This window comes from Oncorhynchus masou, chromosome 26 (assembly GCF_036934945.1).
Source record: "Oncorhynchus masou masou isolate Uvic2021 chromosome 26, UVic_Omas_1.1, whole genome shotgun sequence".
Classification (NCBI taxonomy): Eukaryota; Metazoa; Chordata; class Actinopteri; order Salmoniformes; family Salmonidae; genus Oncorhynchus; species Oncorhynchus masou.
In genome coordinates this window covers 4,331,745-4,347,203 of record NC_088237.1, presented here as the reverse complement: position 1 = coordinate 4,347,203, position 15,459 = coordinate 4,331,745, and the positions used below count along the sequence as shown (strand labels likewise).

The 15,459-nt window shown below is 43.7% G+C and overlaps 1 protein-coding gene across 1 annotated transcript in view; it reads left to right on the top strand.

Moving 5' to 3' along the window:
- The window catches only part of cfap54 (cilia and flagella associated protein 54), a 126,473-nt gene that overhangs the window by 21,139 nt on the left and 89,875 nt on the right, over nucleotides 1–15,459 (top strand). The window contains exon 15 of the mRNA XM_064938156.1: nucleotides 590–789. Coding sequence (XP_064794228.1) covers nucleotides 590–789 — 200 coding nt within the window. The remainder of the gene's footprint in view (nucleotides 1–589; nucleotides 790–15,459) is intronic.

The following is a 15,459-nucleotide window of genomic DNA, read 5'->3' as shown; positions in this document are numbered from 1 at the left end:
AAGCACAGCCAAGACAACGAAGGAGTGGCTTCGGGGCAAGTCTCTGAATGTCCTTGAATGGCCCAGCCAGAGCCCGGACTTGAACCTTTTAGGTTCTAAATAAACAAAGCAAAAAACTAATGGACGACTCGGAAACTAAGTTTATTCACCCAATGGGTCAAACAGCTACAAAGACATGTTTGCATGACTACATATATTTGTACCCTCCTTCTTTTCTCTAAAAACTACATCTTTGTTGCTAGGCAGGAATTTAAGTGATGTGTGTAATAAACTGTTCCTTCCCCCTTCATGTGACCTGACCTGACCTCGGCCCCCATTCCTCACTAATCCACAGCTGGATGTCATTATTTGGTATTGTGTGTAGATTGATGAGGGGGAAAAAACAACTTAATCCATTTTAGAATGAGGCTGTAACATAACAAAAGGTGGAAAAGGTCAAGGGGTCTGAAGATTTTCTGAACTGTATGATCACCCGTGCACTATATTGAAATGATGGTCTCATTCCAGATTTTCCCTGACTCTTCTCCAATGTCAGTGTACCTAGGTCCATGGATCTGCAGTGATGTATTTTTCCCATGTTGTCCCACAGCCTCAAGCGAAGACGACAGCTTGGAGTCGACACCCACAGAGAAAAACACAGAGACTTTTTCAATGTTCAAGAAGTCGACAGCGGAGCAGCTGCAGTCAGTGTGGAACGTGGTAGAGAGAGGTCTGGAGGGAGTGATCAGAGGCTGGACCAGACTACTGCCCTGTGATGGATCAGCCATCTCTGACATGGTCTTCATGCAGGTAAGACCTCACCTTAACATCTAATGTTATCTCCTCTCCTGCACAGCAAATAAAGTACATACTTACAGTCTTAAAAAGTCTGAAATTCATTCATCTGATTTAAAGGCCTTAATAATTCTTAAAATGTTCCATTTTCTAAGATCTTGCAAATTGCGTCGGAGATGACTACAGTCATTTTACCGTTATACCGTGCCGCTGCTTAATTGTTGCCTCCACGGCAACAAAAGACAAACAATTGATCATCAAATAATACGCAAGGCAAATTTTCAAGAGGAATGTGCGCCTCTGAGTCGGGCTGCCTCCACATGTGCGCCTCTGAGTCGGGCTGTTGCCAGAGGAGATAGAGGAGAGAGCAAGGTAGATTATACAATCTGAAAGATAACAATACTAACTAGAGCTGGGATGGTAAACCAAAACGACACCGATCATTGCCCTCCTCTTACTGAAACAATTTTGGTTATGGGGGGTGGCTTATGGTGGAGAAATTGATATTCAATTCACTGACAACAGCTGTAGTGGACATTCTTGCAGTCAACATGCTAATTGAGACATCTGTGGCATTGAGTTACAAAATTTCATATTTTAAAGTGGCCTTTTATTGTCCCCAGCACAAGGTGCACCTGTGTAATGACGATGCTTGATATGCCACACCTGTCAGGTGGATGGATTATATTGGCAAAGGATAAATGCTCACAACAGGGATGTAAATAGATTTTTGTGCAGAACTTGAGAAAAATAAGCTTTTTGTGCATGTGGATAATTTCTGGGATGTTTTATTTCAGCTCATGAAACATGGGATCAACACTTTATATGTTGCGTTTATATTTTTGTTAAGTATACACTACCGGTCAAATTTTTAGAACGCCTACTCATTCAAGGGGTTTTCTTTATTTGATTAAGACATCAAAACTATGAAATAACACATATGGAAACCAAAAAGTGTTAAACAAATCAAAATATATTTATATTTGAGATTTTTCAAATATCCACCCTTTTCCTTGATGACAGCTTTGCACACTCTTGGAATTCTCTCAACCAGCTCAACCAAGTTGTATCTTCATGTCTGTAACTTCGCTCTCACTCCACTGTAAGCCCTCAGCTCTTCACCCTTGACCTCCCATTGGCCAATGCCTCCTGCCAAACCGACGACAAGTTACTCCAGGAGTATACATGTTTATGGTGTGTCGTGACGTTGCTACCATTAATGTTACATACAACATTCAATTATTACGCGATTAAACCAATCATAACAATTAATTAAGTATTAATCTAGGGCACCACGGGAAAGGTTTATTTAACGAGTTACCGTTTCCGGAATTAACTAAAAAATATCAGAATATCTCAATATACAATCCATCATCTATCAATAATTTGCTCCTATTTCAGTTTCATTCTGAACGTCGTAATATCCTATAAATCTGCACGAACCCAAGTCTCCATGATGAATCAGTTTGCACAAATTGTCATAATTATTTAGAATAATCCCAAAGAATGACATAAACACACACACAGGATAGATTATACGTTGATTACTAACAATGTAATGAAAAGTCCCTAGTGGACAAACCCGATATGACGGATGGGTACACAATGAAAAGGGGTGGGGAAAGAAAGAGTGGGGAAGGAGAGACAAAGTTTAAAGTACTCTCATTGTAAGTGTGGATATTTAGCACCCTGACAACCACTCATTCGGATTTAGAAATGCAAAGTATATATTTACATTTGTATGTCTTTGTCGTCTCGCTCTGTTGAAATCGCCCCATCAGTCTGTGACGAATAGTTTGACAGAAAGTCTCTAGTTGTGCAAGCCTCTGGACCATGTCCTTAGTAGTTGTAGTAGGTATTCCTTTGTTATGGAAGTGTCTTTTAGAATGGATACATCAGACGTACCAATGGTCTTTTGATAGGGAAATGTTCTTCCCCTCTCATCTTCGTTAGACTGGATCCTTCAAAGGTATACTTAAACAGCTGCAGACTGAATGTTCCGATGTAGTCTTTATCTTCTTAACTCGAGAGTTTGAGGGTCTTACCATTTTCTGGTCTGGTTGAGTCTAACCATTTTACACACCAGTAGCAACCCTGTAAAGTAACAACCTGGGGCGGCAGGTAGCCTCGTGGTTAGAGCGTTGGGCCAGTAACCGAAAGGTTGCTGTTGAATCCCCAAGCTTTCAAGGTAAAAGTATGTTGTTCTGCCACTGACAGGCAGTTAACTTCACTAGGGTAGGGGGCAGCATTCAGAATTTTGGATGAAAAGGGTGGATATGCTAGGATATGCATATAATTAGTAGATTTGGATAGAAAACACTCTAAAGTTTCCAAAACTGTTAAAATAATGTCTCAGAGTATAACAGAACTGACATGGCAGGCGAAAACCTGAGGAAAATCCTTCCAGGAAGTACTATTATTTTGAAAGGCTGTTCTTCCATTGAAAGCCTATTCACCATACTAAGACTTTAGGACCCAGTTCACGATTTCTATGGCTTCTTCTACATGTGGCCAGTCTTTAGGCATTGTTTCAGGCTTCTACTCTGAAAAATGAGGGAGATACAGCACTTTCAATGAGGGGAGAGTGGAAATATCCAGCCATGAGGCCAGCCTGTGATCGGGCCCCAACATCGGGCCCCTTCTAGGGCAGACTGCACCCCACCATGCTAACAGGACAGCACCCCAATCAGAATAGACCAACAGTCCAGCAAGACAGCTTTGCAGAAGTTGCACAAAGAATAGAGAACCCTGCTGCAGCCGAGCTAAACCAGATTAGGCATCTGCTGAACATAATCTGCTCAAAAATCCATTAATTAATTATTTTATTATCAGAAATATAATTATTAGACATACAACCTATTATCATTATGAGTTCAGTTGTATATAAGATACACATTTCTGAGACTCACTGACAGCACCGTTCATGATACAGCAGTAGGAATACAAGGATACAACATCTATAGAAAAGACAGGAATGTCTACGGGGGAGGTGTTGCTGTATATATTCCGAACCATATTCCTGTAAAACTCTGAGAGGATAGAAGTGCTGTGGTTGCAGGTTCACCTGCCTCCTCTGAAGCCTCTTCTTTTAGGGTGCTGCTACGGGTCCTGTGTGGCTCAGTCGGTAGAGCATGGCGCTTGCAACGCCAAGCGTCGTGGGTTCGATTCCCGCTGGGGCCACCCATATGTAAAGTAGTGGCCCCAGCCGACTTGTAAGTCGCTTTGGACAAAAGCGTCTGCTAAATGGGATATATTATTATTATTATTATTATATTAGGTCACCAAGTGCAAACTGTCGAATATCTGGAGAATATGTGTGTGATGTTAGATAAGGTCTGTGATGCTAACAGATAAATATATTTTCTTGGTGACCTGAACACTGACTGGTTATTATCTAGTTTTCCTCTCAAGAGGAAGCTTCTTACTGTTACTAATGCTTGTAACATGACTCAGGTTATCACTCAACCAACTAGAGTGTATACTAATAGTGTTGGATCTGTGACATCCACTTGTATATATCATGCACTACATGACCAAAAGTATGTGGACACCTGTCGAACATCTCATTCCAAAATCATGGGCATTAATATGGAGTTGGTCCCCCTTTGCTACTATAACCGCCTCCACTCTTCTGGGAAGGCTTTCCACTAGATGTTGGATCATTGCTGTGGGGACTTGCTTCCATTCAGCCACGAGAGCATTAGTGAGGTCGAGCACTGATGTTGGACGATTTGGCCTGGCTCGCAGTCGGCGCTCCAATTCATCCAAAAGGTGTTCAAGGGGTTGAGGTCATGGCTGTGCAGGCAAGTCAAATTCTTCCATACTGATCTCGACAAACCATTTCTGTATGGACTTTACTTTGTGCACGGGGGCATTGTCATGCTAAAATAGGAAAGGGCCTTCCCTAAACTGTTGCCACAAAGTTGGAAGCACAAAAAGGTCTAGAATGTCATTGTATGCTTTAGTGTCAAGATTTCCCTTCACTGGAAATAAGGGGCCTAATCCAAACCTTGAGAAACAACCCCAGACCATAATTCCTTCTCCACCCAAATGTACAGTTGGCACTATGCATTCAAGCAGGTAGCATTCTCCTGGCATCTGCCAAACCCAGATTTGTCTGTCGGACTGCCAGATGATGAAGCATGAGTCATCACTCCAGAGAACGTGTTTCCACTGCTCCAGAGTCCAATGGCGATGAGCTTTACACCACTCCAGCCGACGCTTGGCATTGTGCATGGTGATCGTATGTTTGTGTGCATCTGCTCGGCCGTGGAAACCTATTTTCAGTGGCAAGAAAAAGTATGTGAACCCTTTGGAATTATCTAGATTTCTGCATAAATTGGTCATCAAATATGATCTGATCTTCATCTAAGTCACACCAATAGACAAACAGTGTGCTTAAACTAATAACACACAAATTATTATATTTTTCTTGTCTATATTGAATACATAATTAAAAAATTCAGTGTAGGTTGGAAAAAGTATGTGAACCCCTAGGCTAATGACTAAATGGAGTCAGGAGTCAGCTAACCTGGAGTCCAATCAATGAGACGAGATTGGAGCTGCCTTGCCCAGTAAAAAACACAACATTTGAGTTTGCTATTCATAAGAAGCATTGCATGAGGTGAACCATGCATCGAACAAAAGAGATCTCAGACACCACAGAAGAAGCCACTGCTGTCCCCAAAAAACATTGCTGCACGTCTAAAATATGGTGAAGGGAGCATCATGGTTTGGGACTGCTTTGCTGCCTCAGGGGTTGGACAGCTTGCTATCACGGAAAAATGAATTCCCAAGTTTATCAAGACATTTTGCAGGAGAATGTAAGGCTATCTGTTCGCCAATTGAAGCTCAACAGAACTTAGGTGATGCAACAGGACAACGACCCAAAACACAGAAGTAAATCTACAACAGAATGGCTTCAACAGAAGAAAATACGCTTTCTGGAGTGGCCCAGTCAGAGTCCTGACCTCAACCTGATTTGAGATGCTGTGGCATGACCTCGAGAGCAGTTCACACCAGACATCTTACAAATATTGCTGAACAGTTTTGTAAAGAGGAATGGTCTAAAATTCCTCCTGACAATTGTGCAGGTCTGATCCGCAACTACAGAAGATGTTTGGTTGAGGTTATTGATGTCAATGGAGGATCAACCCGTTATTAACTCCAAGGGTTCACATACTTTTTTTGTTTGTTTGTGACCTAGATGGAGATCAGATCAAATTTTACGACCAATTTATGCAGAAATCCAGGTATTTCCAAAGGGTTCACATACTTTTTCTTGCCACTGTAATTTAGCTCCCGATGAACAGTTCTTATGCTGACGTTTCTTCCAAAAGCAGTTTGGAACTTGGTAGTGAGTTTTGTAACCTAGGTCAGATGATTTTTACGCGCTTCAGCCTACCACTTGGTAGCTGAGCCGTTGTTGCTCCTAGACGTTTCTACTTCACAATACCCCCACTTACAGTTGACCAGGGAAGCTTTAGCGGGACAGAAATTTGACGAAATGACTTGTCGGAAAGGTGGCATCCTATCCCAGAGTGGCGCAGTGGACTAAGGCACTGCATCTCAGTGCTATAGGTGGTTTGTATCCAGGCTGTATCACAACCGGCCGTGAGTGGGAGTCCCATAGGGCGGCGCACAATTGGCCCCGTCGTCTGGGTTTGGCCGGTGTAGGCCGTCATTGTAAATAAGGATTTGTTCTTAACTGACTTGCTGAGTTAAATAACATTTTAAAAAATGACAAAGCCATGTTGAAAGTCACTGAGCTCTTCAGTAAGGCCATTCTACTGCCAATGGTTTCCTATGGAGATTGCATGACTGTTCACTCGATTTTATACACCTGTCAGCAACCGGTGTGGCTGAAATAGCTAAATCCACTAATTTGAAGGGGTGTCTACATACTTTTGTGTATATAAAGTGTATTTGCCTTTCCCTTACCCTCATCCCTCTCAGCCATACAGTTTTTCAATTCATCATCTATCCATGGGGATTTGTGTCGTTAATTAGTTGGTCAGGCCAGGGTGTGACATGGGTTTATGTTGTTGTATTTCGTATTGGGGTTTTGTAGTTATTGGGATTGCGGCTGAGTAGGGGTGTTGTTTAGGCTTGGCTGCCTGAGGCGGTTCTCAATCAGTCAGGTGATTCTCGTTGTCTCTGATTGGGAATCGTATTTAGGTAGCCTGGGTTTCACTTTGTATTTCGTGGGTGATTGTTCCTGTCTCTGTGTTAGTTTCACCAGTCAGGCTCGGTCACTTTTGGATTTTCTTTTTTTCTTGTATTCGAAGAGAAGAGTACGAGCGCCATTCTCCTTGCGGAGATGGTGCTAAATACATCATCACGGTCGATCCCTGGGATTGGGCTGGCTAACATGATTAGTTTTGCTTGGAAGGAAAAGGAGTTGGAGCCTTTAGGACGAGAATCTTTTGGAAGGATTATATTGATGGGGATTCTAAAGCTGACGGTGAAGGACGTGTTTTGTTTCCAAGGCAACTCGTTGGAGGGAGCATACGACGTTGCGCTATATACGGAAGAAAAACACGATGATATCCTTAGAAGGGCAAGAGCTGTGGGAGGTGAGAGGCCGATGTGCCACTACGAAATATCAAGTCTGGCGAAGAATAACTTTAGGGTTGTAACTGTTAACATTTACAACCCTTACGTTAAGGATGAAGAGGTGAGGGCTTTTCTGGGGAGATACATGGATAACGTTTCCTCAGCTAGGCACCTCAAAGACTCCCTTGGGTTTTGGAATGGGAGGAGAGGTTTCCAGGCCCTCCTCAGGGAGGACCCAAAGGGACATGGTGGATACCTTCATCCTCCTGCTATGTTCTCCCTTGGGGCTGACAGGGGGACATTGTTTTATGCACGTCAGCCCCCATTTTGCAGGCGCTGTATGGCCTATGGACACATTTTCGCCTCGTGCAGCATGAGAAAATGCAGATTTTGTGGATCTGAGGATCACGAGGCGAGGGATTGTGACAAGCCTAAGACATGCCATGGGTGTGGCTCATCAGCACACCTGTGGCAGGGGTGCCCGGCCCGTCAGAGGTCAAATGCGTCTGCGGCTGGGGGGGGAGCAGGAGCGGAGGATGGGGGAAGAAGAGGAGGGGAAGGAAACACGCCTCATGACAAGAATACAAGTCCAGAGGGGAAGGCCACAAGGAAGGAAGAGGAGCAAGAAGCGGCGGATGGAAGAGAGAAGGAAACGGAAGGCACGGGAGTAGGAGAACCAGGAAAAGCGGTGGAAGAAGTCGGTTTGGGGTGTAGGGGGGGTGCACTCATCGGGGGTAGGGATTTTGTGTGGGCACAGGGAGGTAAAAGTGGAGGATTCCTTTGTGGTAATGCAGGGGAGGGTTATAGGGGTGGATGTCACGATAAGGGATTGTAAATTTAGATTAGTGGTGCCACAGGTGGTGGCAGACAGGAAGGAGATGGTGGACTGTCTGACGCCCCTGTGTGTTACAAATAGGAAATTAATGATAGGGGGGGATTTTAATACAGATTTAGGAAGAGGGGGGATAACAGTGCAGGCGCCATTGCTAGGCTAATGGCTTGCCATGGTCTGGTAGATGGTGGTATGCACACTACTCCGAAAATGGACGGTCCTACATGGCGTAACTCCAGGGGGGTTGAGCGGAGGCTCGATTATATTTTTGTACCCAGGTCTTTGGGAAAGTTGTCTGGGCGGCTGTTGCCTGTTTTCTTTTCAGATCACGACAGGGTGCTCCTGCAGGTGGGGTCGCCAGTCTGCCTCTTTGGTAAGGGGTACTGGAAGCTAGATCGGGATGTGCTGGAGGAGCAGGCTTTTGTTGACGGGTTTTATATTTTCTTTAGGAGGCTTGAGGGTCTCCGGTCCATGTGCGAGGGGGTGTTAGAGTGGTGGGAATTAGTTAAGGTGAGGATTAGGGCTTTTATAATAGGGTATTGCAAGAGGAAAAAAGGGAGGAGAGGAGGGAGGTGGATCGTATCCAAAGGTTAATTGAACTCGAATACGAGGCAGGCAACCTCGGCGGGTCGTTTGACTGGGAGAGATCCTCAACCCTAAAGGCGCAGCTCAGGGAGTTGCAGGAGCGGAAGGCTCGAGCTTTCCTGGAGCGTGCGCATAGCGGCTTTCTAGAACATAATGAGACTTGTTCTGCTATGTTCTTTAAGTTGGTTAGGGCAAGACAGAGTAGGAAGGTAATGCATGGTGTTAGGGAAGAAAATGGTAGTATAGTTAGAGAACCAGAGGATATGGTCAGGGTGACAACTGATCATTTCCAAGGTTTATTTAAGGAAAGGGAAATAGATGTAGAGCAGGGAAATGTGTTTTTAGAACACTTGTCCAGGCGGTTGCCGGAGGACATTAGAGAAGTGATGGAGGCCCAGATTTCACTAGAAGAGGTTGAGAGCGCTCTTAGGAGGATGGGAAAGGGAAGGTGCCTGGGATGGATGGGCTGCCGGCTGAGTTTTATCTCAAGTTTTGGGGTATACTTGGACCAGTGGTCCTCGAAGTCTTGAAGGCCATCCTTGAGACGGGGGTCCCGGGGGGATCAATGGCTGTTGGTGTGCTGTCACTTTTATATAAGAAGGGGGAAGTAACTGACCTTGGCAACTGGCGGCCGTTGACCATGCTGTGTGTAGATTACAAGCTACTTGCAAAGGTTTTAGCAGACCGGTTGCGCACAGCCCTTCCCTACGTCGTTCATGAGGATCAGACGTGCGGGGTAGAGGGCCGCTCTATTAGATGGAACCTACAGTTAATCAGGGACTCCGTTGCTTAAAGTTGAAGATAGAGGACTGCCTTTTATGGTAGCAGCGCTAGATCAGGCGAAAGCCTTTGATCGCGTGAATAGATCCTTTTTATTCAGAGTGTTAGGTCGATTAGGATTTGGGGAGAAGTTTATAGGATGGATTCGTACATTATATGTCGGAGCGGGGTGCCGAGTTAGTGTAAATAGTCACTTGGGTGACGTTTTTGACCTCTCGTCTGGGGTCAGGCAGGGGTGCCCACTCTCGGCTCTCCTCTTTGTTCTGTACATGGAGCCTTTGGGGGCTGCCATTAGGGCAGACACAGGGGTGGAAGGTCTGCTGATCCCTGGAAGTGGTGGACTGCGTGTTAAGATGACGCAGTACGCCGACGACACTTCCTTGTTGTTGTGCAAGGACTCGTGCCTGACAAGGTCCCTTGCCATCTTTGGGGATTTCACTCGAGCGTCGGGAGCAGTTCTGAACCATGCAAAGTCTTCCGTCAAGTTTTTCGGAAGATGGCGCGGTAAAACGGATGTGCCTGGGGGGTTCTCTCTCTGTGAGGGGGCCCTGAGGATTCTCGGGGTCCATTTTGAGACCTCCGGCTCTGCGACGCTAAACTGGAACATGCGTATTGCAGTGGTACAGAGGAAGCTAGCAATGTGGAAAGCTAGGTATTTATCTTTTATGGGCAAAGTCCTGGTCCTAAAGGTGGATGTGTTGCCGTCGCTTTTGTATTTGGCATACATCTACCCATTGCCGGCTTGTCTGAGAAGGCCTCTAGTGAAGCTTGTGTTTCAGTTTATGTGGAGTGGCAGGTATGAGTGGGTCGCCAGGGCACGCATGATCTGTCCCATCGGGGAGGGAGGTAGGGGGGTACCACATTTCCCCCTCAAGTTGGACTCAATTTTTGTTTCTTTCTTGTTAACGGAGCTTGCTCAGCCAGTGATACACCCGTCCGGTTACCTCCTGCGGGTATTTTTCTCGTATCAAGCGAGAAGTATAATGGTGTGGTCTAACACGGGTCCTCGGGCGGAACAGCTGCCGTGGCACTTTGGTCATGCGGCCAAGTGGCTGCGTGGGCACCCTGAGGTTGAAGTTGCCCGAGTAGGTTTAGATCATAGGCTCCTGTACGAGGAGGTCAGAAAGGCAGAGAGTCGGGCGCCTGTAGTAGGCATCTCGGAAGTGGTCTGGGAGGGAGTGCAGGTGCGGGGTCTGGACAACAGGCTCAAGGACCTGAATTGGTTGAGCCTTCATAAGTGTTTGCCGGTACGTTCCATCTTGTACCGGTATAGTTTAGTGCAATCCCCCACCTGTCCAAGATCCTCTTGTGGCAGAGAGGAGACTGTGCGTCATGTCTTTTGGGACTGTGCCTTTGCCGGAGTAGTATGGGCTAAGGCACGGGTGTTGTTAGGTTTGGTAAAGGGGGATTTTGTTTTGACGTGGGCCAGGTTAGAGAGGGGTGTAGGGAGAGTGAGAGGGACGGATAGGGACAGGTTTCTGCTCTGGCTTCTCATGAGTCTCTTTAAACGGGGGCTGTGGGAAGCAAGGCTGAACATGGAGAAGACAGGGAGAGATTGGGGGGTGGAAGGGATAGTGAGGAGAGTGGAAGGAGATTTGAGGGGGAGGATGAAGAGGGAGGAGAGGAAGTGGGGGCAGCATGCTGCTCGGGAGAGGTGGAAGGGGGGTTTAGGGCTGGGTGTCGTTTAGATTTGTAAGAGGATAGATTAGGGTCGGGGAGATAGGGAAAGGTATTTTGTAGGGTGACAGGGAGGGAAGATGCTCCCCTGAGGTTTTTGTTTGGGGTTTATGTTTAGTTTAATTTAATTAGTTTAATTAAAAATACCATTATTTGTGCATGTATGTAAATTATGATTTGTAAAGAATGAATGGTACTGAAGATAATAAATTATTTTTTATAAAAAAATAGGCTGTAATTAGTTTTCACGTTCCGTTTGTTGTTTTGTATTTATTTAAGTTATTTCATGTATCGCTATCTTCTTCATTAAAGACATGAGTAACCACCACGCTGCATTTCGGTCCGACTCTCTTTTAACAAACGAAGAACGCCGTTACAATTTGGTTGTTTTAACAGTCCGTTTCTTTATGGGTGCATGCCTGTCAGTAACCGGAAGAAGCAATTTCATTAACATTTCAAGTGCAGCTTCAGAATATTCTACATCAAACCAACAAATATTTTTCACATCTTCAATATAGGAATCATTGCAAAACCTCTAACATCTCTGGAGAGACCTGAAAATAGCTGTGCAGCGACGCTCCCCATCCAACCTGACAGAGCTTGAGAGGATCTGCAGAGAGGAATGGGAGAAACTTCTTAAATACTTGTCTGCCAAGCTTGTAGCGTCATACCCAAGAACACTCGTCTGTAATCGCTGCCAAAGGTGCTTCAACAAAGTGCTCAGTAAAAGGTCTGAATAGTTATGTAAATCTGATACTTAAATTTATAATGCATTTGCAAAAAAATATGAAATATATGTTAAATAACACATGGAATCATATAGTAACCAAAAAAAGTGTTAAACAGAATCAAAATATATTTTAGATTTTAGATTCTTCAAATAGCCATCCTTTGCCTTGGTAAAAACATTTTTCACATTCAAATGGCTCTCCTGTTAAGTTGTGACTTGCGACATACTCCTAGCTTACTGAATTGGGTCACATATGCTGAGCACTTGTTGGCTGCTTTTCCTTCACTCTCCAATCCAACTCATCCCAAACCCTCTCAATTGGGTTGAGGTCAGGTGATAGTGGAGGCCAGCTCATCTGATGCAGCACTCCATCACTCTCTTTCTTGGTCAAATAGCTCTTACACAGCCTGGAGGTATGTTAGGTTATTGTCCAGTTGAAAAAAAAATGATAGTCCCACGAAGCGCAAACCAGATGGAATGGCGTATAGTTGCAGAATGTTGTAGTAGGCATGCTGGTTAAGAATTCTAAATCAATTCTAAAATCACAGACAGTGTCACCGGCAAAGCACCCCCACACCAACTCCTCCATGCTTCACGGTGGTAACCACACATGCGGAGACCATCCGTTCACCTCTGCGTCTCACAAAGACGCTAATGAACTTTTTCCTTTGCAGCAGAGGTAACTCTGGGTCTTCCTTTGCTGTGGCGGTCCTCATGAGAGCCAGTTTCATCATAGTTCTTGATGGGTTTTGCGACTGCACTCGAAGAAATTTTCAAAGTTCTTTACATTTTCCGTATTGACTGACCTTCATGTCTTAAAGAAATGATGGACTGTCGTTTCTCTTTACTTATTTGAGCTGTTCTTGCCATAATATGGACTTGGTCTTTTACCAAATAGGACTATCTTCTGTATACCACCCCTACCTTGTCACAACACAACTGATTGGCTCAAACGCATTTAGGCGGACAGAAATTCGAATTAAGTTTTAACAAGGCACACTTGTTAATTGAAATGCATTCCAGGTGGTTGAGAGAAGGTGGTTCAGAGAATGCCAATTTAACACTTTTTTGGTTGCTAAATGATTCCATATGTGTTATTTCAAAGATTTGATATATTCACTATTGTAACAGTTTTCTTGAGTTGAAGGAGAGGCGGACCAAAATGCAGCGTGGTTACTTGTATACAACTTTAATAAAGCCGAAACCACGAACAGTATACAAAAACAATAACCGTGAAAAACCTAAACAGCCTATCTGGTGCAAACAGAGACAGGAACAATCACCCACAAAACCCAACACCAAACAGGCTACCTAAATATGGTTCCCAATCAGAGACAATGACTAACACCTGCCTCTGATTGAGAACCATATCAGGCCAAACATAGAAATAGACAAACTAGACATGTAACAGAATGCCCACTCAGATCACACCCTGACCAAACAAAACATAGAAACATACAAAGCAAACTATGGTCAGGGTGTGACAACTATTATTATACAATGTAGAAAATAGTAAAAATAAAGAAAAACCCTTGAATGAGTAGGTGTGTCAACCTTTTGACTGGAACTGTGTATATATTTTTACCACATTTTAATCGAATAGACACTCAGGTGAAATACCGAATAGCAGATTATTACAACCTATATAATCCTTTTTTTAAAGGTTGTATAAAGAACCCTGCTCAAAAGGTTCTACAGTATATGGAATCTTTATGGTGCTATGATGAACCATTTCGGAAGGTTCTAATAAAGAGCCATTCTCAAAGTTTTTACAAAGAAACCCTTTGAAGAACCATACAGGTTTCTTCATTTTGTTTTCTTTATATGGTTAGCCATATTGTTTTGTGTCCAAATGTTAAAGTATGTTCCTCTATACAGTGCCTTGCAAAAGTATTCATCCCCCTTGGCGTTTTTCCTATGTTGTTGCATTTCAACCTGTAATTTAAATAGATTTTTATTTGGACTTAATAGTCCAAATAACAAAATAGTCCAAATTGCTGAAGTGAAATGAAAAAAATAACTTATTTCAATCAATTCTAAAAAATAAAATAATAAATGTGGTGTGTGCATATGTATTCACCTCCTTTTTTATGAAGCCCCTAAATAAGATATGGTGCGACCAATTACCTTCAGAAGTCACATAATTCGTTAAATAAAGTCCACCTGTGTGCAATCTAAGTGTCACATGATCTGTCACATGATCTCAGTATACACCTGTTTTGAAAGGCCCCAGAGTCTGCAACACCTCTAAGCAAGGGGCACCACCAAGCAAGCGGCACCATGAAGACCAAGGAGCTCTCCAAACAGGTCAGGGACAAAGTTGTGGAGAAGTACCGATCAGGATTGATTTATAAAAAAAAATATCAGAAACTTTGAACAACCCACGTAGCTCCATTAAATCCATTATTAAAAAATGGAAAGAATAGGGCACCACAACAAATGTGCCAAGTGAGGGCCTCCCACCAAAACTCACAGACCAGGCAAGGAGGGCATTAATCAGAGAGGAAACAAAGATACCAAAGATAACCCTGAAGGAGCTGCAAAGCTCCACAGCGAAGATTGGAGTATCTGTCCATAGTACCACTTTAAGCCGTACACTCCACAGAGCAGGGCTTTATGGAAGATTGTCCAGAAAAAAATAAGCAAACACTTTTGGTGTTCGCCAAAAGGCATGTGGGAGACTCCCCGAACATATGGAAGAAGTTACCCTGCTCAGATGAGACTAAAATTGAGTTTTTTAGCGATCAAGGAAAACCCTATGTCTGTTGCAAACCCAACACCTCTCATCACAATGAAGCATGGTGGTGGCAACATCATGCTGTGGGGATGTTTTTCATCGGCAGGGACTGGGAAACTGGTCAGAATTGAAGGAATGATGGATGGCGCTAAATACACGGAAATTCTTGAGGGAAACCTGTTTCAGTATTCCAGAGATTTGAGACGGGGACGAAGGTTCACCTTCCAGCAGGACAATGACCCGAAGCATACTGCTAAAGCAACACCTGGGTGGTTCAAGGGGAAACGTTTAAGGGGAAACGCTGAAATTGCTGCAAAAGGTGGCTCTACAAAGTTTTGACTTTTGGGGGTGTGAATAGTTATTAAAGCTAACCTTTTCTGTTTTTTTTGGTCTTATTTCTTGTTTGTTTCACAATAAAAATATTTAGCACATTCAAAGTGGTAGGCATGTTGTGTAAATGAAATGATACAACCCCCCCAAAATCTATTTTAATTCCAGGTTGTAAGGCAACAAATAGGAAAAATGCCAAGGGGGGTGAATACTTTCTCAAGCCACTGTATTTCATTTAACCTACTTTAATAGTGAAAATGGTGACTGAACAATAAAGGATTTAAATAACATTTCTTAATTGGAATAATACTCTTCTTTTAGTCTTTAATCAGACCCCATAACTGTCCGGGTGCATAGTTAGCATGTCGTGGCATAACACAACAGAACAGATAAACTGGAATGACCGTCTCACTCATGGTTGTACATACAAAAACACGCCCCAAAATATTCTAATGAGCC